A 24,332-nucleotide genomic window follows, 5' to 3' on the forward strand; every position below is an offset into this window, starting at 1 on the left:
AGCGGCAAGCACTGTAGACTGTAACTAAGTTCAATGTCAGCTTTGATGGTGTATAATCACATCTTCAGCCAGCCTCTGGAGTGTCTTAGCCAATCTTAGAGTGGTTCTAAGGCTATTGCTTCGTAGATGAACTCTCTTGGGTTATGGCATGCAGGATAGTCAAACCAACAAAATCTCGTCTTTAAAAGAGGTTCGTTAATGGGGATGATCCTGCATCGCACCCCAATTTGGTTATTGGAGACAAAATAGTGCCAGCAGATCTGTAGAATTTGGTGAAGGCAGTATAGGTCGAACACTACCCACTTTTTGAGATCCACAGCTCTCATTGGCCAGATCTCGTAGTCATAGAGAAGGATTGTCCAAACACCTGATAAATCCAGACTTTCATGCCTATTGTGATCTTAAGATAAATGAGGTTGTAGGTGACGGAAATACATTTGCAGTTTTGCTCTCAGCCATGGACACCATAATTACCATATTTAATCCATATTTTTATTTTGTATAACTAGTTTATTCCCATTCTCTGAGCAAGGTTCGTACAGTAGCTGGGTATGTCAATTTCCATCTTTACCTAGCTTCTTCTACTTTATACAAATATTGCGTGATTTCATATAAAAAATATTGCATGAGAGAGCAAGTAACTATGATGAATGTATGTATGTATTGCTTTTATGAACAAAAACATTTAAAATTATGTTTTTAAGCAAAAATAATTCGCTTTGAACTAAGAGCGAATATTCATTTTTTGCGAATTGTCAACAAAAAAAAAGAAATGGTTACTTAATTTTAAGTAAAAAATATTTATGCAATGTTTTTTTAGTGTTATTTTTTATGTTAATTTCTTTAAATTTATAAAATATCTATCCAGTTAGAAATGTTTTTTGGATTTATGTAAGATTTGAATTGGAGTATTGACACCATAAAAACTACTGCCTTAATAATGTGTATTCTGCCTATTCTTTTTTTTGATAACCAATCACATGTTTCTATCTGTGCAGAAATAGATAAACTCTAAAAATAGCATAGCTTTTAAATAGTATATACATAGATTTTTCTCATAAAATCAGGCACAAAAACGTTGCAAGCTACAGTATTGTACACATCTATATACTTTGCCTGTTTAATATCCCCACCCCACAAAAAAAAAAAACAACAAGTTTGTGAATGTTTATACTAACCACACCTTCCAATGGCTGAGAACCAAAGACTTTAAAAGAATTATAATTTTGGGCAGATTTGCCTGGAGTGCAACACAGTACAACAGCTTGCTGCCCTACACGGGTGGTATATTCCTCAATCGTAGCTTTTAGCTTCCTATATTAAAAAAGAAAAAAAAATGTGATTCTGAATATAAAAAGATTTGGTGTTTATCTACAATTAAACCTATTTTAAAAACAAAAATACAGAAAAAAAAAGCTTTTAAAAACTTTATAATGTATGTACACATCTCAGAATAAAGATGTCATATTCCAAAAATCACATGAATCTATCACATATTTTTTTAATTAAGATAATCAAATTTTATGACGAAACAAGACATTATGTTTTAATCCACCATGTTTTATAAATAAGGAAACAACTCAATTCGAACTATCGAAATCAAAGTCAGCTTGATAAAATTAAATTAATTAGATTGCTAAATATCGTGAGAAATGATTTTCTATATATAAAAAAGACTATTTTACCAATTTAATCGATTTTTCTGCAATTTAGTTTCTTAAAATAGGTTCAATTCTAAAGCAAATATAGACAGCAATACTTTAAACTGCTGCAAAATTTATTTCATTAATCAATTAAATCCGCAAAAGAAATTGACAAAATTCAAATTGATTTATGGAAGGACAGCGAAAAAAAAAATGAATAAATAAATAAAAAAAAAACAGAGATTAAATTTAACTATTCTAGTTGTGCAATTTCGATTTTTGATTAAAAAAAAAAAAAATTATAGAAATAAAATAGATAAATCAATATCAATTAAATTTGTTCAGGAAAATGAATTCTGTGCCCTACAAATGTGCCATACACATAAAAAAACATTGAAATAGCTTAAAATATTTCAATATTGGTATAAATAGAAAGAGCTTGATGAGCTAAGAAAGAATATTTTTAAATTTTAAAAATCTGATTAAAATTAAGGAAGTTATGGCTATTTTTGTGTCTCACACGTTTGGATATTTTCCCCTCTTTAAAGACCATATGTGTTTCGTCACATTTTTTACACTACTTTTTCAGTAAAAATGTCATATCTTTGTTAAAACACAAGACTAAGCAATGAAATTTATCATATAAGTGTATTTTTGTACAAGGAATTAGAATATGCAACTGAAAATCTCCAAAAGTTCATGGTTTCCAAATAATCTGCAGTAAATGTGCATAAATATGCTGCAATTCCTTAAAAATGCCATGTATCCATAAACGGAAAAGAAGTTGGAGAACTCAAAGTTGAATTGTAATGTGCTTTATGTACAAAAAACTTAAATCTAAACATAGGACCATTTAAAAATTAATATATTGCAATATTTCTTTGGTATTATTGTAGATTAACACCTTCTGTTTAACCCCACCCAACCCCTTCTGACCACTCCTCCAAAATGTGATTCTACCTTTTTAGGCAATTATGTATGAAATGCCATGAAAAACTTTAATAAAAGATAAACAAATTATTTTAGAATTTAATGTAAAATAATTCCCCATTACAGGTCATTCTAGCGTTTTAGGGCAGTTAACTGTTTTTTTTTTATGGGAGATAAATCCTGTATGCTTTTTGTTTTATTTTTTTAAGACGATTATGTGTGGTTTTAAGAGGGTTTCTATGCAATGAGAATATGGGGAGGGTTGCCATTCGGACTTTGAATTAATCGTAGGGCTAAAGAAAATTATGTGTGAACATACTGAAGACTTGACAGAAACAAAAACAATATTAGAGGGGGGGGCAGTTAATTTCACAAAAATTTAATTTCAAATAAATATCTGACAGAAAGTTATGTGTGTGTGCGTGTGCGTGTATTCAACAGGTAAATAAGTCAGCAAATGTTATAGTTATTTAGTTTTAATTTAATAAGAAACTGCGTTAAGAAATTTTGAAGGAAATTCCATAAATTTGTTGATTTCCATTTTCGAGGTTGAAGGTGTTTATTCCATAGGCCGTTTATACTACGCTGGAGCAGGTTGTAAAAATACCTTTCGCTTAATAAGTAGAAAAAAAAATAACGGGGTTTGTATTACTGTACACATAGATTCGAAAAAGTTATCAAAAAGCAAATACATAACAAATAAATGTTATCAAAGGCACGATAAGTTACTTTTCTACCTAACTGGATATGTTTTTAGTGTTTTTATTTAATGTAACATGTTTATTCAGCTCGAAAAACATACAGTGCTTACCGATGTATTGGAAAGTTAAAAATGGTGGCCGACTATCTCTTTCACATGGTAAGTTTGGGAAAATGAGTTAAAAATAAAAAACTAGTCAAAATACTGTTAAAAACCCGTCAAATATATATCCGTCTATGTCACGGTAACATATATTGAGCGAGCTTCTAACAGTATTTTGTCTGGTTTTTTATTTATAACTCATTTTCCCAAACTTATCGCCTCAAAGACAGAGTCGGCCGCCATTTAAAATTTTTTAATACATCGGTAAACACTGTTTTTCGAGCTGAATAAACATGTTACATTAAATATAAACACTAAAAACATATCCAGTTAGGTAGAAAAGTAACTTATCTTGTCTTTGATAACATTTATTTGTTATATATTTGTTTTTTGGACAACTTTTTTAAATCTATGTGTATAGTAATACAAACGAGATTTTCATACATCTTTTGATTTTGAAAAAAAACATTTGTGGCTGTTCGCAGTAAAACATTGTTTTAATTCGCTGTTCAAAACTAATGAAATGAATAAAAGTGCATGCAAGCTATATATCTACAAAAGTTTATTTTGTTTTTTTAACCATGTTTTTAAATTTGACCAGAAATGTGAGAAATTATAATGGATTCATAATGCCAAATTGGTTGGGATTGTTGTTATTATACATTCTGAAAACCGAATAGTTCTAAACTAATGTTATTCTGATAACAAAATAGCTCTAATTAAACATATCAGAACATTTATATTCATATTTTCATGTTTTTCTTAATTCGTTCGTGAATAAAAATTAAAGAACGCGTGTTGTTTTAACTGTGCTATGACTAATATTACAGCTGCTGCTACTGCTGCTACTAATACTAAATTAATTTGACCAAACTCGAGAAATAGAAACATTTTTTTTCGGGTAGGTCCTTTAAAATTATTATTAATTACCGCGGTCCTACTCAACATAGAATAATACTTTTAATTGATAAAGATAGTAAAAAGAATGATTTATTTACTAGTGGGTGTCCGATGAAATGTTTTTTCAAAATGTTCGATACTCGTCATATTAAAGCCTTATTTTTAATACGACAAAAAAAGAAATGGTCAAAAATATTTCGGACACTTGACAGTATTAAGATTAACACATCTTCTGATTGTTTCCTAAATTTCATAACGGAATTCTTCATACAATCATGGTACGGGCCTTTAGAAAACAGGGAGGGTCATTACAAAACCTTACCGAAAACGCCATTTTATGACGTTCACATTTTTATCACTTTATTTGCTTAAAACTCTTAAAATATATAATGTACATTCATATTTATTAATTCATTTGAAAATATATTCATTTCCGAACAAAAGAGTAGTAATTTGAAGACTTGAAGTGCTTTGGTTTGAAAAATATGGCTATTTTAGTAGAACTACCTTGAAATCTGTAAATATCCAAAGCGTTTTTTTCGTCTGTGTGTATCACTACTACAAGGTATAGGAATTGAAATATGAATTCTTTAACACCTCACAAGGGATTGAACTTATTTGTAGCAGTTATACTATTTATTTATTTGCTTCCCCACTGAGCAAATTAGGCACAAGGCCGTTTTTTAGTGTGGGGAGGAAAAACCAGCTCCCCCAAGGGGGCACTTTGGCAGGGTCCAAAATTAGCAATTGTCTGATATGAAGGGTTTCCCCCATATTGACCAAACTAATTGACTTAAAAAGTAATTGTCCGATATGAAGGGTTGCCCCCCACATTGACCAGAACTGATTACTTCCTTTTCCGCTCCTGGCCCGAAGGCCAAGAACAGCCTCTGCACCTCACATTCTCACATAAGGCTAACAAATAATGATTAGAAAGTCAGTTGATGGGATGCTTGATTTTATGGCATGTTAATCCTTGTTAGGTCGATTTATGTTAAAGCATACACATTTTTTGTGTGATACTATAAATTACCCCCACCCCCACACGTCCAACCAGAAACCCTGAGAGAGAGAAGCTAAAAAATGAATGACTATAAAAAGACATTAAAGAAAGACATTAAAAGCAACAGGCCATTTGAAAAAAAAAAAAAGCAACGTCATGACAGCCGTTAACAGCCAGAGGGTCAAGATAGAGAATTTGAAAGATGAGAAAGAAAATGGACGTCTCTGATTTGCAGAAAAAAAAGTAGAGATATTCGGGAGATGCTGGTTGTTAGAAAGAGAATAAGGAAAAGGGTCGACAACAATGGAATTAGTCTTAGGTGAGATTTAAAGTTGAGAGATGAGAGTTCAGCTCGAATGTAGAGACACTAATGACATGTTTAACAAGCCGCTTATCTACAATGTATGTAGCTGTGTGTGATACCTTATTATGTACATAAACTATGGACTAAACTTTGTGTCCTAATGACCATCTATATACTAGATGGTTGGTTGTTTTTGTTTTACGGCATATCAACCCATTTCAGGTTATTTAATGCCGAATCCAGTGATTTTGAAGAAAAGATTTTAATAGAATATATTTGTTGTTGCTTTTTTTTAAGTCAGTTTCTATTTAACCCATAGTTGGGACCCTAACAAGTACTACCACTCCGGGTCGGAGTGGACCTGGAAGCAATGGCAATTAAAGGGTGGCTCAACACTCCCCAAAACCTGCAAGCTGGGGCTTCACCATTGGATATAGTTTAAGGTCATATCCAGGACTCATCTACACTAGAATCCCAACACAACCTAATATGAAGAAGAACCATGGCACATGCGTAAAGCAGTTGGTTAGGGATGATACAAAACATGGACAGATTAGGAAATAAGGACCCTGACCGACTTTACTTAGAAAAGGACAGGTTTTGGTTGACACTAGTTTAACCATCACCTTGGCATGTTCGAGTGAATTTTCACAACCAAGAGTGCGTCTTTTTATATATTCACACGACTTTAATTAATCTTTGGATTTATATTTTTATTTAAAAATAAATAAATAAATAAAAATAAATAATAATAATGAGTTATATTATTCATTCACAACCAAGATTGATTTTTTATGGAGAGTGCGTTTATTTACAATTTTTTTTAATAAAAATAATAAAATCAAAATTTGATATTTTTACCAAATAAAGACTTACAATTAAAAAGTTAATGTTTAGGGGTATTTCAGTCTGTTTTGAACGAATATCACATTTAAAATTGTTGTTGGCAAGTAGTTGTTTACAAATAAAAAATAAAAAAAGGTAATGTGGCCTAGAGTACTGTCTGTGCAGGAAAAGTTTTTTTTTTTTATAGATGGGGGAGGAGAGGTCATTTTTATTTCTCCCTTTTTTTAAGTGGGGTAATTCAAATCTGCTTTTTTTTTTTTTACATTTATATATTTACAAAACTTAAAAGTTTTTGAGTGGATTTTCGTGACGTGAACTGAATTGAAAATGTTTGGGCATGGATGACGAGAGATGTTTATTGAAATGCCAAACAATATTCAACAAAAAATGAACTTCGTGAAGCCATCTTCAGAAGCTGGCGCAACATCCCCACACCCTAATGGAAATGCTTATTTCTAGCATGCTTCAAAGAATTTTTGAAATCATCAAAACCAGTGAAGGTAGAACTCATTATTAAATTTGGTTGTTCAATATTTTCATACACTTTTTGTACAATTTTGAAGAATTTATACCCCTGGCCTTATAATTTTGATTATGTGTAAAATATCTCATTTTATAAAAATGTAAACTTCTGAATTAAATGTTTGGAATATAGCCCCCCCCCCCAACCTTTTAGGCTGTAGTATTCGTAACCTTAAGTAGGAGGAGTTTAAAATCTATCCTTAAAAAAATGGTTTCTTTTTAAAGATTTTCAAGTGGTTTTAAATTTTTGATCAGGAGTGTATATTTTTTTTAAAAGAAGATTTAGGGAAGGAAAAAATAACAAATTTAGATTATTCAGACTACTGTTCTCATCTCGAGTCTAATTCTCACAACATTTCGGTCGATGTAACTTCCGACCTTTTTCTCAAACTGGGGAATGTTTCTGTCCAACTCAGGAATCTGCACAGAATTACAAACAGAATCTTTTATTAATCCATTCTAAGTTCCATGCAGATACTCAAGTTTGACAAGATATACCTGAAGATGGTTGGAATAACACTTAAGATGGGAACATTAGACTGAATAATCGAATACAATTATCAATCCTCATCTAAAAAAATTCAGAAACATTTTTACATGTTTTTATTATTACTAAAAACAGATTCCAGAATTTGACAAAAAGATTTCACAGTTTAACAACATACCCCTGAAGAAGATTGGAGGTTATGTCAACTGAAATGTTGTGAGAATAAACTCAAGATGAGAAAAGTAGTTCAAATCAATCTTTATCTCAAAAATTCAGAAACTGAAACAAAATTTAGAGCAAAGATTTCTGTTGGTGAGAACACAATAGGATGACATTACCTTAACAAACGTGTCTGTTGTCGCCTCCGTATGGATGGATTGGTTTCAAATGAATGTGCCCGCTTCCTTTTCCTCCCACTCACAATGGCCGCTGCTGCAGCTACCCCAACAGGACCTGATTAAAAAATAAATGAGTCAGTACTACTATCTAATCATCAATGCTAAGCTAACTGACAATCTATCTTACAAAGAACCAACAATGCGTTATTGCTACCTACTTATTAACTTGTCGCTTTTTGTTTCATTTTACTTCAGTCGAAGTTCTTAAAAATCAAAGAACCTCTTTCCTGGGGCTAACATGTGATCTCTATAAAAGATACAGTGTTAAGAAGATAACATGGTTAAAGGGAAATAACTATTTTCTGTAAAAGCAAAGTTGCCTCCACTGCTTTAACTCTGAGATAACAGTTATACAAGAACAACATGAGACTACATGCCAGCAGCCATGTTAGGAGAGAGCAGGACACCGTATGGCACATGCAGATAAATCGGACTAAGCCTCAATTATACAAATAGACTTAAGAACCTTTTTCTGACTTACAAATAAAAGACTTAATTCATAAAACGAATCACAGCAACTGGCGATGATAAGTTTTGAAAAGTTCTCTGCATGATGTAGTCACGTGTTCCTATTTACTTGCCTGGTTTTTTATTGTCTTTAATGTCAGTTGGTGTCTGAGCTAAGACAGAACGAAAATGTCCAACCTGTCTGATGATCAGGCAGAAAATAAAGGAATTCTAATTTGTTTATCTTCTTTGTTCCACAATCACTGACCTTCATATCAGTTAAAATCAATTCAGGTAAAAGCTTAAAAATATTGGAATAGTTATTCATCACAAAGTTTGCGACTTGAAACATTATTTTAAAATAATAAACATTTCATTCATAATTATATTATAAACATGAAACAAAATCTTTCTCACTTATTCATACATAGATAAACATTAACTTTTGGTGATTTTGATACAAATTTATTTATCTTTTAAATGTGACCGTAAAGAAAAGAAAGGAAAAAAAAAGTTGATTTGCCTTTTTCACTTCCAATTTAGAAATAGATCACAATTGTCTGAAAATCAAGTTGATTCCTCTAAAGAGGGATCTTGCCTCCGATTGCCGGGCTTGGGCCGCAGCGGTAAGAGATGTGCATCTTCATGAAGCCGACTCAACTCCTCCAGGGTGAATGTCGTTTCAAGTACAAGTACAAGTATTCCTCTAAAGAAAGGAATATTTGAACACAAATGCTAAATATTTGTCTAGGAAATAAAACCATTTATAAACACATAATTATTTGTTATATGAAAATCAAAACGATCATTGAATTTAAAAACAATAAAAAAATAATAGTTAATCAATAAAATGCTCTTTTTCAAAGCCAATATGCAAATTAGTTAATCTTGTAACTGATATTGCATATACATCTTTTTTTTTTTTACATAGGCATCACCACTTATCAAGGCCCAGAGACCACTTGAGGATAAGGGTTAAGAGTGTACAGTAGTCAATAGGATAATATAGTAATCGTTAGTAATGGAAATTCGGTAAATTTGTTAACTTAAGTGGAACAGCTCATCAAGAACTTGTTTACGTTGGACTTGAAGACAATCAGATTGTAGTCAGCTGGAAAGCAGGAAAACGGAAGACAGTTCCACAGGCGTGCACTGCTGAGAAAGAAGCTTTGTTCATGGAATCTACGTTTAGGTTTAGGCAAAGATAAAGAATGGGGGGGGGGGGAATTATTGATAGTGTTTTCAACTAGACGAGTGTTTCTTGTGGAAGTTTGGTGAGGAGGAACCATAGATTGAAAGCTCAATCGAGCATTTGCCATGAAAGTAACGATAAAGCAGAGACAAACTCAAAACATCTCTTCTGTGAGATAGAGGTTGCAGGGAAGAGAAAAGGACATCTTCTATGAGGCTATGAAGTCTATTTTGAACTCTATCAAGGCAGAACAAGTCCTTTCTAGCAGCTCCTGCCCAGATGTGCCTGGATGTACCTGGCTCTTATATAGATAGAGAATTGCATCAGCAGTGAGATATCTACTGGATCGATAGAAGGATCCCACCATTTTTCCAGTGGTCTTGGCAACAGATTTGATGTACGTATTCCATTTCAGATCAGGAGTCAAGCCCAGAAGCTTGTCAAAACATGACGCCTACCCAAGATGAGAACAATTCATTTCAATTGATGCCAGATAGGGATCAGAATGTTGATGATGTAAAGATAGAAGCTTGGTTTTAGATGCATTAAAAGTAACCAGCTACTCCTTTCCCCATTGTACCACGTGCTCAAGATCAGAGGAGAGAGAATTGGAGAGAACTTGATCGTTTACAGTCTTAGATGTGCTACCATAGATGGTAGTGTCATCAGCATAAATGTCTACAAATGATGTAAGGATGTGATTTGCAAGATCATTAAGGTAAATCAGGATGGACCCCTGAGGGACTCCAGCATTAATACTGTGAGCTTCTGATTTTTGTCCAACTACTACTCATAAGCAATATAATAAAAAAAACTGTACATCCTTACCGAAATGGTCCCAACTGCCACATTTATTCATTCAGATTAGAGATTTGCTTCAATTAGTCATGTTGTAATTACATGTCCCTATTTACTTGCCTCTCTACGAGTGCAGAGTTGTTTTTTAATATGGGAAAAATCCAGCTCTCCAAAAAAAGAGTATTCTGAATTAGGACCAAAATAAAAGTTTGTCTCCTTCACTGACCAAGAATGAAGTGTTTTATCAGAACAGATATGACACATTGCTCCCAGTCAAAAGGCCAAGGAAGTTGTTGATTAGGTAGTCATATTTTCATACTTTATGTAGGATTTGGAGTTTTAATAAAAAATATATTAAGATTATTTTTTTTAAACATAATCTTATTTTATGAATATTCCAATTTAAATAATCCTTTTTCTAAATTATGGAATACATGTATTCTTGCATTATAAAAAGCTTAATATTTAAAATAGAAATTGAAAACCAAAAATCATGCAATTTTTCGATATCTATTTTAAAAATTCATACATGATGCTTCATAAGATATGAAGTTTTTTTTATACAAACACGTGCCACCAAACACAACACATCACCCAGACTTGACATTTTCTATTTCAATGGGAGCACTCCTTCTCCATCCTAGGATTAATACCAATAAAATGACGAAAAGAAAAAGGAAATAAAAAACACAAAAAAAAGACAAAACAAAACAGGTTTTCTATCAAAGAAGACATTTTTAAATGTCAAAAATCTCAGCTTAAATAATCATAATAATAATTAGATTTTTTTTTCTCAGTGTAAGCATTGTGTGAATTTGACCTAGAATCTGTAAGTTAAAAAGCCAGTATAACACAGAATTTATTTTTTTTAATAAACATTAATTTATTTAAAAATTAAAAAAACCCAGTTTCAACAATATCTGTCTTCAAATCATTTTTTTTTTTTTTTTTTTTTTTTTTTTATTGCTCTGGACATGATGTCACTAGAAAATCAAAATCCATGTGATCTTTAACTGTGTTTTTTTTTTTTTATTGCTCTGGACATGATGCCACTAGAAAATCAAAATCCATGTGATCTTTAACTGTGTTTTTTTTTTAATTGCTCTGGACATGATGTCACTAGAAAATCAAAATTCATGTGATCTTTAACTGTGTTTTTTTTTTTTATTGCTCTGGACATGATGTCACTAGAAAATCAAAATTCATGTGATCTTTAACTGTGTTTATTGCTTTTTCAAATGCTCCAATCAGAAATGAGGAAAAGAAAGAAAAAATACAAAAAGAAAGTCTTGCTCTAAAGAAAACATTTTAAAATGTCAGAAAATCTCAGCATTTTTATTTTTCTTCCTTGGGAGTCACTACTTATAAAGGCCTGGCGGCTACTCTAGGATAAGTGTTAATGAGTATTAGGCAAATGGTGAAACAACAGCATGATGGTCGGTAATGGTGGAACTTGGGTATGGTTTAATTATAGAAAGATAGCTCAACAAAAACATAGCTTTCAAGTTTCATGTAAAATATCATGTTATAGCCAGCTGAGAAGCATCCCTACGATACTGTGTTCCACAGACGAACATTTCTGGAAAAGAAACTCTGCTCATGAAATTTTCGTTTAATCTTAGGCATAGACAGAAAGTGAGAGAAATTGTCAGTGGTTGTTATAGATAGACGAGTATTATATATTAAAAAAATAAATGATTCTATTGATTTTAAAATTGCATCGTTTTTGCTTTTCAATTTCTATTTTAAATATATATGCATATGTGAAGTTTAAATAGGATGTTAACATTTCTTTATAAAAAATGCCAATATAAATAGTTTGCGTCATTAGCATGCACTAATCAACATAGGATGGTTCAAGATACAAACAGTAATTACCTGCATTGGCCAGTTGGGAAGTAACTGAGTCGTTGATTGTGTTGTTGAGGAGGTCAGTTTCATCAAAAGGTTCACTTTCTGGAGAACTCGGCTCATCACTGAGGCCATCACTCATGATACTTCCAGTGTCCATGTGAGCAGAGAGGCCACTGAGGTTGGTCATGGCAGACAGGATGACACTACCACTGCTGCTGTTCATGAGGAATAACTGATTCAGAGAACACAGAGAAAGGAAGTGGGGGTGCTGGTAAGCAACCCAAGTGGAAGACAATAATAGTCAAAGGGCCAGAGCTACACCAATGGACTATGGGTCAGTAAAGGCTGCAAAGAAAAATAAACAAAAAGAATTAAAGGAAATCCAGTTACGTGATTTTGTTTTTTTTGTTGTTGTTTGCCAAACGTTGGCAAGATAAGCTAAAATAAAGTGTAATGAGCACATAGTGATAAGCACAATGTATTAAATCATAATGAAGAATATGTTTTGCCTCCATCCTGTCAAAAGTAAGTGCCTGACAATTGGTAGTATTGGGACGATTAATCGGGATTGGAATTAAAAAAAAAAAAAAAAAATTTGGGATCAGTATCGGAAAAAAAAAAAAAAAAATTGTGTCTATTTTCCAATGCCAAAAACAATTCTTTTCATGGTTTTTATTTGCTTGTTTTTGATTAACTTAATTTTCCATGGCTCGCATTAATGATGAAAAGATAAGTATTCATTGGTTTTAAACTACCAGTAAAACTAAAATCCGTAGATCATTTCCACACATGTATTTTTACATTTAAGAAATTATATGTACATATTTCATATTTTTTTGTGGTAAAAAACAACTCTACATTTAGAAATTTTAAAGACTTGGAATCAGAATTGGTAATTGTAGATAGGTTGCAGGGAAGAGAAGAGAGCATCCCCCACTAAGCCACAAAGTCTATTTTGTACTTTGTCAAGGCAGGATAGGCTGTTTTTTGAAGCTCCAGCCCAGATGTGGCAGCAGTACTCCATCTTTGGACATACTTGGCTTTTATAGAGATAGAGAATTGCATCAGTAGTGAGAGATCTTCTCGAGCGGTAGAAGGATCCTACCATTTTCCCAGCGGCCCGGGCAACAGACTTTATATACGTGTTCCATTTCAGATCAGGAGTAAAGGTCAAACCCAGGAGCTTGTCAAAACATGAAGCCTCCCCAAGACGAGAGACATCCATTTCAATTGATGCTAGATGAGGAACAGAGCATTGATGATGTAAAGTTAAGAGCTTGGTTTTGATATGTCAAGAGCAACTGCCCTAGAAAAGAAGCCTTTGTCGAGAGATTCACTAATCCTATGGGATATAACTGTTAGCACATCAGCTGTAGATCTAGCAGAACGGAAACCATATTGCATGTCACTAAGGATGTTATTTCTGCTGAGGTGGTTGGCTACTTCTTTATTTAATATGGATTCCAGTAACTTACTCATGACACACAAGAGACTTATTGGTCTGTACTGAGAGGGGGATGATTTATCACCCGAGTTCTTAAATACAGGGCATACTGACGAGGTTTTCCAGAGTGTTGGAAAGCACTTCTCCTTAAGGCAATGCTTAAACAGTTTTGTAAGTATGGGGGCAAGTTCTGGTCAAAGGCTTTTTAACACTATAATTGGAATGCCGTCTGGGCCAGTTGCTTTACTGGAATCAAGGTTCTTGATTAGCTTGGCAACCTTGTGAACAGATATTTGTATGTTGGATAGGGTGTTGTCTGTTGTAGGAGGAAATACGGGGAGTTGATGCCCTTTGTCGCAGAGGGTAGAGTTAGCTACAAAGTTCTTGGCGAATAGTTTGGCCTTGTCTGATGCTGATGAGATGACCTCAGGTCCATTGATGATGGTTAGGATGGAACGCACGCTTCTGTTCAGGATCCTGTTTGCTATCCTGTTTGCTTTTGCGGATATACACAAAAACGCACAAACAGACAAACAAGCAAAGACACATTTTCGCTTTTATATATATATGGACAAGCGGGGAGGGGGGTACCTGGCATTGCCCGGGTGTTTGGAGATGTGTTGTTGTTTTAGATCAAAACATGGCCGGGCGTTTGGAGGTGTAAAAGAAAAAAAAAAGCTTTAGTAGGAAGGTAGGCTTGAACCCCGAAGCCTTGACGCGAAGGTGGAAACGAAAGGGAAAAATTGCCAGACACCTAACCATCTCGGCCACGAGGGAAGAGGAATTGATAAGTGTGTTAACGTTTATAAATTGAAATTGACAGGTGCGAGGAAGTTAAGGTGCGTGATGTTTGACCTTGAAACATGACGTAAGCAATGGCTGTTCAGCAGTTAAGATTTTGTGCAGGACAGCCTTTAACGAATTTTGGGGAACGAAAAGCAGCTCCCCCGTTTATTAGGGGAGTGTCTTGAAATGAAAGCAACTGTCTGATGTGACGACATTGACCAAACGTTACATCGCTTTCTGGAGACCACTGACCGTGGGCCAGGGAGCTTAATATGCGAATTGAGTTTCACTTTTTTTATACCGAAAAACAAAAGCAACATGTGGCAATCCAAAAATGTGGAATATTTAACGTTTCAAAGTCGGGCAAATTAAATAGACAGGCAACCCCATTGTTAACTCGTAGATATTATGATTTAGACGTGATATAAAAAGTTTTAAGAATGAGGGCGCCAAGCGAGAAGCTCGCCAAAAAAAGCCTTTTGAGGACATACACAAAAAGTGAACATACATACACACACATTTTTGCTTTTATATATATAGATGTTTATTTGTTGCATCTGATAAGCATCGAAAATTGAAAAATCCAATTAAAGAAAGAAGTTTGGTTTTGACAAAAGTTAACACTTTTATACAATCTAACATCAAAGTGCATTTGAGAAGTCTTATCACCGCACAAGCAGAAGGTGTTATGTAATGGATGGCTGGGACCATCCGATACATAACTGAAAAGAAAAACTTCTTTAAAAAAAGATAATAAAAGATTTGAAAGGTAGCCATCGAATATCGATTGTCCACCAGTGGAAGCGGCAAAAATAATTACGTCGTAAACAGAGAAATCGGACGACGATGTTTTTGTTTACAAAAGTGAAGATTGTGGGGAGACGCATTTTTGGCTGAAACGTGACATTCCTTGCACTGCAATGTAGAACGGAATGTCATATGAAGCTAGCATGAGTTTGGCAACGCATGTGTATAAACAAATTCAATAGTCGGTCAACTGAAGAGAAATGGGTTACGATGTCTCTGGGTCAGATGCAGAAATGCATGTGTACAACGAAAACTGAGAAACGTGACCAGGAAATGCGTGATCCATTATCGATAACAGTTGATCGACCAGTGGCGTGGAAAATTACCGAGCAAAAACACATGCTAATATAAAGAGGTGATTTTTGGAGTCCAGCAGTAGAGAAGAAGAGGAGAGGAGAAGAAGAAAAAAAAGTGAGAGAGAGACGTCGATAGATGAGACGTGCATTGTCGAGAGCATAACGTTTCCCCCCCTCTCCATCACTGAAACAGAACAGTAAGCCGCACCGTTAAATTGTGAACTGTTAAAAATCTCTATGTACAGAACGAGAAAAATAATTCTAACACAAAATATATTTTTATATAAAAAGCCAGCGTGTCTTACGTCTTGATTGGTATGCTGAGTTACGGCTGATCTTTGTGTGCATGTTAATTTTCTTTCAGCCGGCAACATTGTTATGACAAGCGATTGGCAGCTGACGGCAAGTAAGAGAGAAAAATGCACGGTCAAGGGGAAATAACTCTGCTGTCTTGGCCGTTACCATAACAACCAGAAAACTAAACAAAATAGACGATCAATAAAAGACGGCTGCTTGGTTTTGTTGCAGCGGGGAACTTACTAACTACGACCGTTCCCAACCTGGGGTCCTTGCGCAACGTAACAAAGGGCCCAGCCTATAAAATCACTGACTTTTGCATTTTAAACTTTAAGTGAAGCCATTATTTACAGAAAATTTTATAAAATCAACAATAGATTCTCTACAGTGCAATGTAGACTACAATGTATTGTGGACTAAATCACTGCAGTGGGAGTGGGGGTCCCTAATTGGAGCAGGCAATCAATCAATTTGATTAAAACGGAATAGCTATAGGTATATGTGTGAATATTAGCGTGCATTTTTTTGCCAATAAATTACTATAGGTTAGCAGTGTGTATATGCTGTCGTTATGTTTATCAGTTCATGTATCTCTTGTTATGTGTGTGCTACTTTCTGAAAGCTTTCCAGTGACAAAGGACCTAGGCTGGATTGTGACATTCACATGTGTGTTGTCTCTAGAAAATGAACAGGAACAAGGAAGAAAGCTGTGTGAGTTTTTACATTATGTGCTGGAATTGGGAGTGAATATTCTTGCATCTGTGATTGACTAAAAAGAACCTAGTGATTGGAGATTTTGTCCAATAGTGAATCGATGCGTAAAACAACATTCACTGCTGCTACTAACAAACTTTTAATAAGCTGATGTAATGCTATTATTTTTAGACTTCATCTTTCTTTTGTATATATTCTATCATTAAAAGAAAATAGATAATGCATGATAAACTACGTTTGACTTTCTTATTTGTAGGCTTAATGTTGGTGACTAGTTTCACTGGAACCAAGTTTTTAAAATTTGCAATATCTTGCTCTTTCTTTGAATCAGTGTACAAATTGTACAAATAGACTTATCAAGATGCATTTTTGTTTTCACAAACTTTGTTCTTTCAGCGACGAATAACCTTTTCCTTGGTCTGATATTCCTTTTTATTGTTGTGCCAATATCTTTAAAGGTCATCTCTTTCAAATTTTTTAGATATTGAAACTCTGAATTGCTTCACATGCAGCTTATTAATTTATTTTATTGCGGACTATTATTCTCATCTTTCCTAGATGTTGTTTCACAACGTTTCGGCCAACTATTCCTCTGCCCTTCGTCAGGTGGTAACTGCGACGAGATAGGAACTCCGACTCTCCTAACTGCATTCTCATCAATTACTGCCTTCTATAGTTGTTGCCATCACACCACGTTTTTAGCCAAGTAAGTTACCACCTGACAAAGGCCAGAGGAATAGCTGGCCGAAATGTTGTGAAACAGCATCTAAGAAAGATGAGGATAATAGTCTGCAATAAATAAATAAATAATACTAATCTCAATAATGAATTCCAATTAAATCTATAATATAAAGCTGAACGTCTGTGTGTGTGTGGGGGGGGGGGACTTTTTTGGTCTTATAAATCCATGTTTATTCATTGTCTGATCTTACATGGTCGGGTCCTTACCAAATGGTATATATATTATTTTGATTGGAATTCATTATTGAGATGATTATTATTTATTAATTTATTTATTGCGGACTATTATCCTCATCTTTCTTAGTTGTTGTTTCACGATGTTTCAGCCAACTATTCCTTTGGAGTTCCTATCCCGTCGCGGTTACCACCTGATGAAGGCCAGAGGAATAGTTGGCCGAAACGTTGTGGAAGATGAGGATAATAGTCCGCAATAAAATAAATTAATAAAGAATACTCATCTCAGTAATGATTTCCAATTAAATGATATATATTGACATGCAGCTGTTGTGAAGAATATGCCAGTAATTTGATTTTGATCCCCTTTGCTTCTTTTATCTTTTAGTTTTCTTACCCTGGCCAATGCCTTATCCATGTTTCTACATCATCTGGATTGTCTAGTGGGCTCATGCATTCTATTGGCGATGCGATTTTTGTGTTGCCATAACCACAAGACTTGCTATGCAATTAACACCATTTAAATTAGATTGTGACAATTTAAATAAGTAAATATTACTGTGCAAAAAGAATATGTTTTGTTTTAATAAATTGAAATAGATAAGAACTCAGATGTGGAGAAAGTTATTGTAGTTGTTCAGAAATGTTATTGATGATGTTGGCACACAGAGAGGATCAGGTGCTAATCTGATGTAGAATGAAGACAAGAAGTCTTTTTCTAACTTTTAATAACAAAATTTTTGATTATCGTCGTTAGTATGCTTGTATAAAGAAAAGGGTTAGTTGTGGAAAGAGTTATCATGTACGGATATAGATGAATGATTAGACAGTAGGTCCATGCATTGAAGTCCATGTGCAGTGGTAGCCATGTTGGCTTGTTTGTTTTCTCACCAGCCAAGGGTCAAACGGCCCAGGCGAAGTCACACTTCAATAGAGAAGTGTGCTGTTAGCAAGAGCTGGGAAGAAAAGGGAGAGAGAGAATTGCTATGGCTTAATCTTTATGCACTTCTGTCATGTGTTCCACTCAACTGAAAGATGATGTCTGATTGGGCAAGCCAGAAAGGAAGTTGACTGCTACAACCAATCAGCAGTGCTGTTATAGAATAAACATATTTAAAGTCTTAAGCTGTGAGTATACGCTGCTCCTGCTGCTACAGTAATTGAAAGAGTTAGGAGTAGATGAAGTAAGGTCAGGGAATTTCTGCCATTACTAATGAGCGGAACGTTATTATTGTTGACCAAGGGAAGAGTTTATCAAGCATATATATGTAGGATGTGATAACTAGGGCTATGACAAGAGAATCTTCTTTTCATTATTTTGACTCTGGAGTATATACCAGTTAATATCTTATATGTTTTTAGATAGAATGGTGTGGTTCTCGATTGATTAACTGTGTCTAACTGTGTCAGATATATACTCAAGAGTCAAAATAATGAAAAGAATATGCTCATATCATAGCCCTAGTGATAATGTATGGAAGTGAAACCTGGCCAGTGAGTGTTGAGAACATGTATTACATGGATGGAAATGATATAAGAATGATATGATGTGTAATGTGAGTCTTAAAGATAGTCATAAATCTGATGATCTTAAAAGAAATATTAAACCCGGACAGTATAGGGAGATGTGTGCAGAAGAGTAAACTTTGACGGTATGGTCACATTGAAAGAATGGATGAGAATTCTTGGGTTAGTAGATGTAGAACAGTTGAGGTAGCAGGGTCAATTCACAGAGTAAGGCCAGGGAAAACATGAAAGGAAGTGATAAGGATGTACCTGAGAGAAACAGATAAATAAAGACTTGTCCAGAAGTAAATTTCTAAAAACAGTCCAATGCATGCCAGCATATAAAATGGACGTTAAACTGATGATGATGATGATGAAGAAGAAATAATTTTAGAATGAGGAAAGGCAGACTTACCTGTTCTAATTTTCCTCACTTATTCATGGTTACAAGTCATCTGTTTTGTGTTCACTTGATATAAAGGAGGCCACAATTCTTCTGTTATTTAATAAATTATGTCAATCTCACACTTAAAGAATTGGTTGGACACCTACAGGGAAACAAAAGAATATATATTTAAAGCAATGCGTTGTTTGATATAGCAAGATTATGAGTAACTACTGGTGGCAAAAACAAAAAAGCTGAAATCAAGATAAATTTGCCAACCTGCTCCCCTTCTTCACCGTGTGTGTGTGTCTGTTGACAAGACGGTGCAAAAAAAACAAAAACAAAAAAAAAAAACAGCAACATTTTTGCTAAACAACTTTAATCCATTTCAATTAAGACACTGAGTACACATGTACGGCTACAGAGACAGGTAGTCATTCTTTAATGAAACCAAAGGCATCTAACTCCTCTACCTCCTTCATGAATCGTTTTAAGTCTTAGTAGCATTACAAATTGATTTTTTTTTTCAACTAATTATTATTTTATCAACTTGGGTTAAAAGAACTGTTAAATAAGCTGGAAACCATTTAAATTATGCAAATACTATCAGCAAAGTTTTGTATGTATTTCTGCTTTACTATAATAGAAAAAAAAACATTGGATAAAATTTGTAACGTTAGCACTGCAATCGAGACCATAAGTCATAAAATAAGAACATGATTACATCTAATAATTAACTAAAATGGTTACTCATCATTCAAACACTAGTCAGAAAGTGGGTGATCATCTTCCACACAGGATTATGCTTATTTTTCTTTGTTATAAAGCTCTCAACTAATAATATATAAATTATAATAACACATTTTTAGTTTTGGGTTCTGTTCAATAATTGAACCACTGACAATTGAACTAATTTAATAATTGAACCACTAACCATTGAAATAATTCAATAATTGAACCACTGACAATTGAAATAATTCAATAATTGAACCACTGACAATTGAAATAATTCAATAATTGAACCACTAACCATTGAACTAACTCAATAATTGAACCACTAACCATTGAACTAATTCAATTATTGAACCACTAACCATTGAACTAATTCAATAATTGAACCACTGACAATTGAAATAATTCAATAATTGAACCACTGACAATTGAACTAATTCAATAATTGAACCACTGACGATGATACTAATTCAATAATTGAACCACTGACAATTGAAATAATTCAATAATTGAACCACTGACAATTGAAATAATTCAATAATTGAACCACTGACCATTGAAATAATTCAATAATTGAACCACTGACCATTGAAATAATTCAATAATTGAACCACTGACCATTGAAATAATTCAATAATTGAACTAATTCAATAATTGAACCACCAACCATTGAACTAATTCAATTATTGAACCACTAACCATTGAAATAATTCAATAATTGAACCACTGACAATTGAAATAATTCAATAATTGAACCACTGACAATTGAAATAATTCAATAATTGAACCACTGACAATTGAAATAATTCAATAATTGAACCACTGACCATTGAAATAATTCAATAATTGAACCACTGACAATTGAAATAATTCAATAATTGAACCACTGACAATTGAAATAATTCAATAATTGAACCACTGACAATTGAAATAATTCAATAATTGAACCACTGACAATTGAAATAATTCAATAATTGAACCACTGACAATTGAAATAATTCAATAATTGAACCACTGACAATTGAAATAATTCAATAATTGAACCACTGACAATTGAAATAATTCAATAATTGAACCACTGACAATTGAAATAATTCAATAATTGAACCACTGACAATTGAAATAATTCAATTGAACCACTGACCATTGAACTAATTCAATAATTGAACCACTGACAATTGAACTAATTCAATAATTGCACTACTGACAATTGAACTAATTCAATAATTGAACTACTGACAATTGAACTAATTCAATAATTGAACTACTGACGATTGAACTAATTCAATAATTAAACTACTGACAATTGAACTAATTCATCTTTCACACAGGCCAGATATTTATCATGCTTGTCCCTTTTCTATGTTCTTGCATTGTGATTTTTTTTTTTTCTAATTATTGACTTGTGCCATTTTTACTGTGCACTATTATTCATGTAAAAAAGAAAAAAATTCAGTTCAAAATAAGCATTTCTTTTTCAACTTACAAACATTCAAAGATTTATTATTTTTTTTACATTAGCGGGGCGAAGAGGGCATTTGGCCTTGTACAGTTGTGAAATATTCTTAAATATATTTTAATTCATGCAGATTTTGTATTTATTATTATAGAAACAATTCTCTATTGAATATTATAGTGTGCTTAATATATAGTACTGATTTTAATAGTTTAAACAAAATGTATATATTACTTGGGTGCTATCAGCTAGAATTGAAACCAAAACATTTAGTGCTCCACTCACGTTCCCTATCATTTGAGCTATCGATATTTAACATCATTGCACAGTTGCTGTAGCATTCTTTCTAAATGACCGCTTACACAGGTATGTACATACACACATCAACGTGTATAAATGTCAAGACATATTTACATGTTGAGCATTAAATTTCTGATCATGTTTAGTTAAATACAAGTTGTTATTTTACCCATAGCTATGGAGGGGGGTAAACTTTAGCTTCATACATTGCTCTATAGTAATAATGTGTAATTGAATGCAATAGATTTTATAGGATTTCCACTCGGTATAGACGATTCCATAGTATGTGATAGTATTAACTGGGCCAACCACACTCATCAACAACGATAATTGAAAGAAAAGTTGGTATTGATTTAGAACCTAATCAAAAGTTGTTTTAATATCTTCTAGCAGTTTATAGTAAGTTACTGAAATAGAAGCCAGAAAAGCCTTATGTGATTCGCCAATCAGTAATCAGTAAGTAATTGTTTTAGTCAATAGAATTAAAAAACACTTTTCTGATATTTTTTTTGAAAAGAAAAACAAATGTTTTTGATCATGGTTGTTTCTATAAAAAAATTTCATTGTTACAAAAAAAAAAAAAAAAAAAAAATACTTATTTTATTGAAACTTTTCTTGAAAAAGCATTTTTTTTTTAAATACTTTGAATTCTTAGTGCAAGCAATACTAAGAATGCAATTGCAAATTATTTAACAATTCTACCTGGTTATGGTTAATGAAATGAGAGCATGCTACCTTCTAAAGATTTTCATTTAAAGTTCCCAAGTTCAACAGAAAGATTCTTAATTTGACAAGATGTACCTGAAGAAGGTTGGAGATTACATCGAAACGTTGTTCAAATAAGACTCAAGATGAGAACAGTAGTCCAAAGAATCCAAATAATAGAAATTACCAAATTTCCATTATATTCTCAAAACTACGAGAAGTCAGTGTTGGGTTATTAAATGCTGACCCCAAAGTTGGGAGCTGGATTCTTTTCAATCTGTCTAAAGTCAGAGTTGAGAATCAAGAAGCAGAAGTTAGGAATCACCAATTTTTCTCAGAAATCTGTTTTTCAAAAAAAAAAAAAAAAAAAAAAAAAAAAAATGACTTCATGATTAGATTTTTTTAGCCAATTTCCCATTTCTGAGGTAGTGTGTTAAACTTTACTGTCAAATGTCAGAATTTTTGCAGGAGTTTGGAATAAGAATTGTTTTTAAAATCTGAGTTAGAGAGAGGTGGGGTGATTCCCCACATCTAGCTATGAGACAGATGAGTAGCTTTAGTAAAATTAGGCATATAGAATAAAGTTCTTCACCCGCCCACCCATTGCTGCCACCTCAAAAAATAAAAATAAAAAAAATCCTTAATTAATCTACATTAAAAAATTTGCTATCAAACAAACAATTATATCATTTTTATATTTAAAAATGATATGATTCTCATGATAAAAAGTTGGGTTTTTTTTTTGTATTTTTATCTTAAAACAAAAAAAAAAAAACTTTTAATGTGAGAGAAACTGTTTTTCCTACCAGATTAGATTAAGATAATTGGACCAAGGTTAACTGGCCCAATTTGGTTTTGTGCTTTCAATTGGACAAAAAAAAAAAATATGAAAAGTCTTAAGTTGCCTTCAAAAACTGGTTTCTTCAGAAAGCTCATTTGGATTTTATACAAGAGATGGAAATAAAAAATTATTAACACATGATCAACTGATAGAGCAAGAGATTCAGGGAGTGGATGTGAAATAAATCTGCCTAAACCTAGTGGTGGTGGTAGTGTTAGTGGTGATGATGACTTAGTTATTAAAATATTTGCATGAAGAACACAAAGGTGATTGGATGATTCCAAAATTTTTCCCTGATTCTTATACAATTACCGATTCTGTTCTAAATTACCAATTCCCATGCAATAACTTTAAATTCTAAAATAACTGTTTTTTTTTTTTTTTTTTTTTTTTTTTTACAAAGGCATCACCACATTATCAAGGCCCAGAGGCCACTCAAGGATAAGGGTTAAAGAGTGTACAGTAGAAGTTGGTCAATATAGTAATCATTAGTAATGAAAATTTGGTAAATTTAATAACTTATATGGAACGGCTCATCAAGAACTTATTTACTTTAGACTTGAACAAAACCATATTGTAGTCAGCCGGAAAGCAGGAAAACGGAAGACAATTCCACAGGCGTGCAGTTCTAAGAAAGAAGCTTTGTTCATGGAATCTACGTTTAGGTTTAGGCACAGATAAAGAGTGGGGGAAATTATTGATAGTGTTTACAGCTAGACGAGTGTTTCTTGTGAAAGTTTGGCGAGGGGGGACCATAGATTGAAGCTCAGTTGAACACTTTCCATGAAAATAACGATACATCAGAGACAAACTTGCAACATCTCTTCTGTGAGATAGAGGTTGCAAGGAGGAGAAAAGGACATCTCCTACGAGGCTACGAAGTCTATTTTGAACTCTATCAAGGCAGGACAAGTTCTTTCTAGCAGCTCCTGCCCAGATGTGGCAACAGTATTCCATCCTTGGACGTACCTGGCTCTTATATAGATAGAGAATAGCATCAGCAGTGAGATATCTACTGGATC

General features: G+C 33.3%; 1 protein-coding gene across 1 annotated transcript in view; it reads right to left on the reverse strand.

Annotated features, from left to right (window-relative positions):
• LOC145293925 (DNA-binding protein P3A2-like) overlaps nt 1-24,332 on the reverse strand; it is a 50,025-nt gene that overhangs the window by 16,339 nt on the left and 9,354 nt on the right. The window contains exons 2-5 of the mRNA XM_080140749.1: nt 19,307-19,439; nt 12,151-12,471; nt 7,776-7,890; nt 1,179-1,314 (exon numbers count right to left, since the gene is read on the reverse strand). Of these exons, the coding sequence (XP_079996875.1) occupies nt 1,179-1,314; nt 7,776-7,890; nt 12,151-12,349 (450 nt within the window). The 5' untranslated portion in view covers nt 12,350-12,471; nt 19,307-19,439. The remainder of the gene's footprint in view (nt 1-1,178; nt 1,315-7,775; nt 7,891-12,150; nt 12,472-19,306; nt 19,440-24,332) is intronic.

Source organism: Euprymna scolopes, chromosome 15 (genome assembly GCF_053919585.1).
Source record: "Euprymna scolopes isolate OS-2025 chromosome 15, ASM5391958v1, whole genome shotgun sequence".
NCBI classification, from domain to species: Eukaryota; Metazoa; Mollusca; class Cephalopoda; order Sepiida; family Sepiolidae; genus Euprymna; species Euprymna scolopes.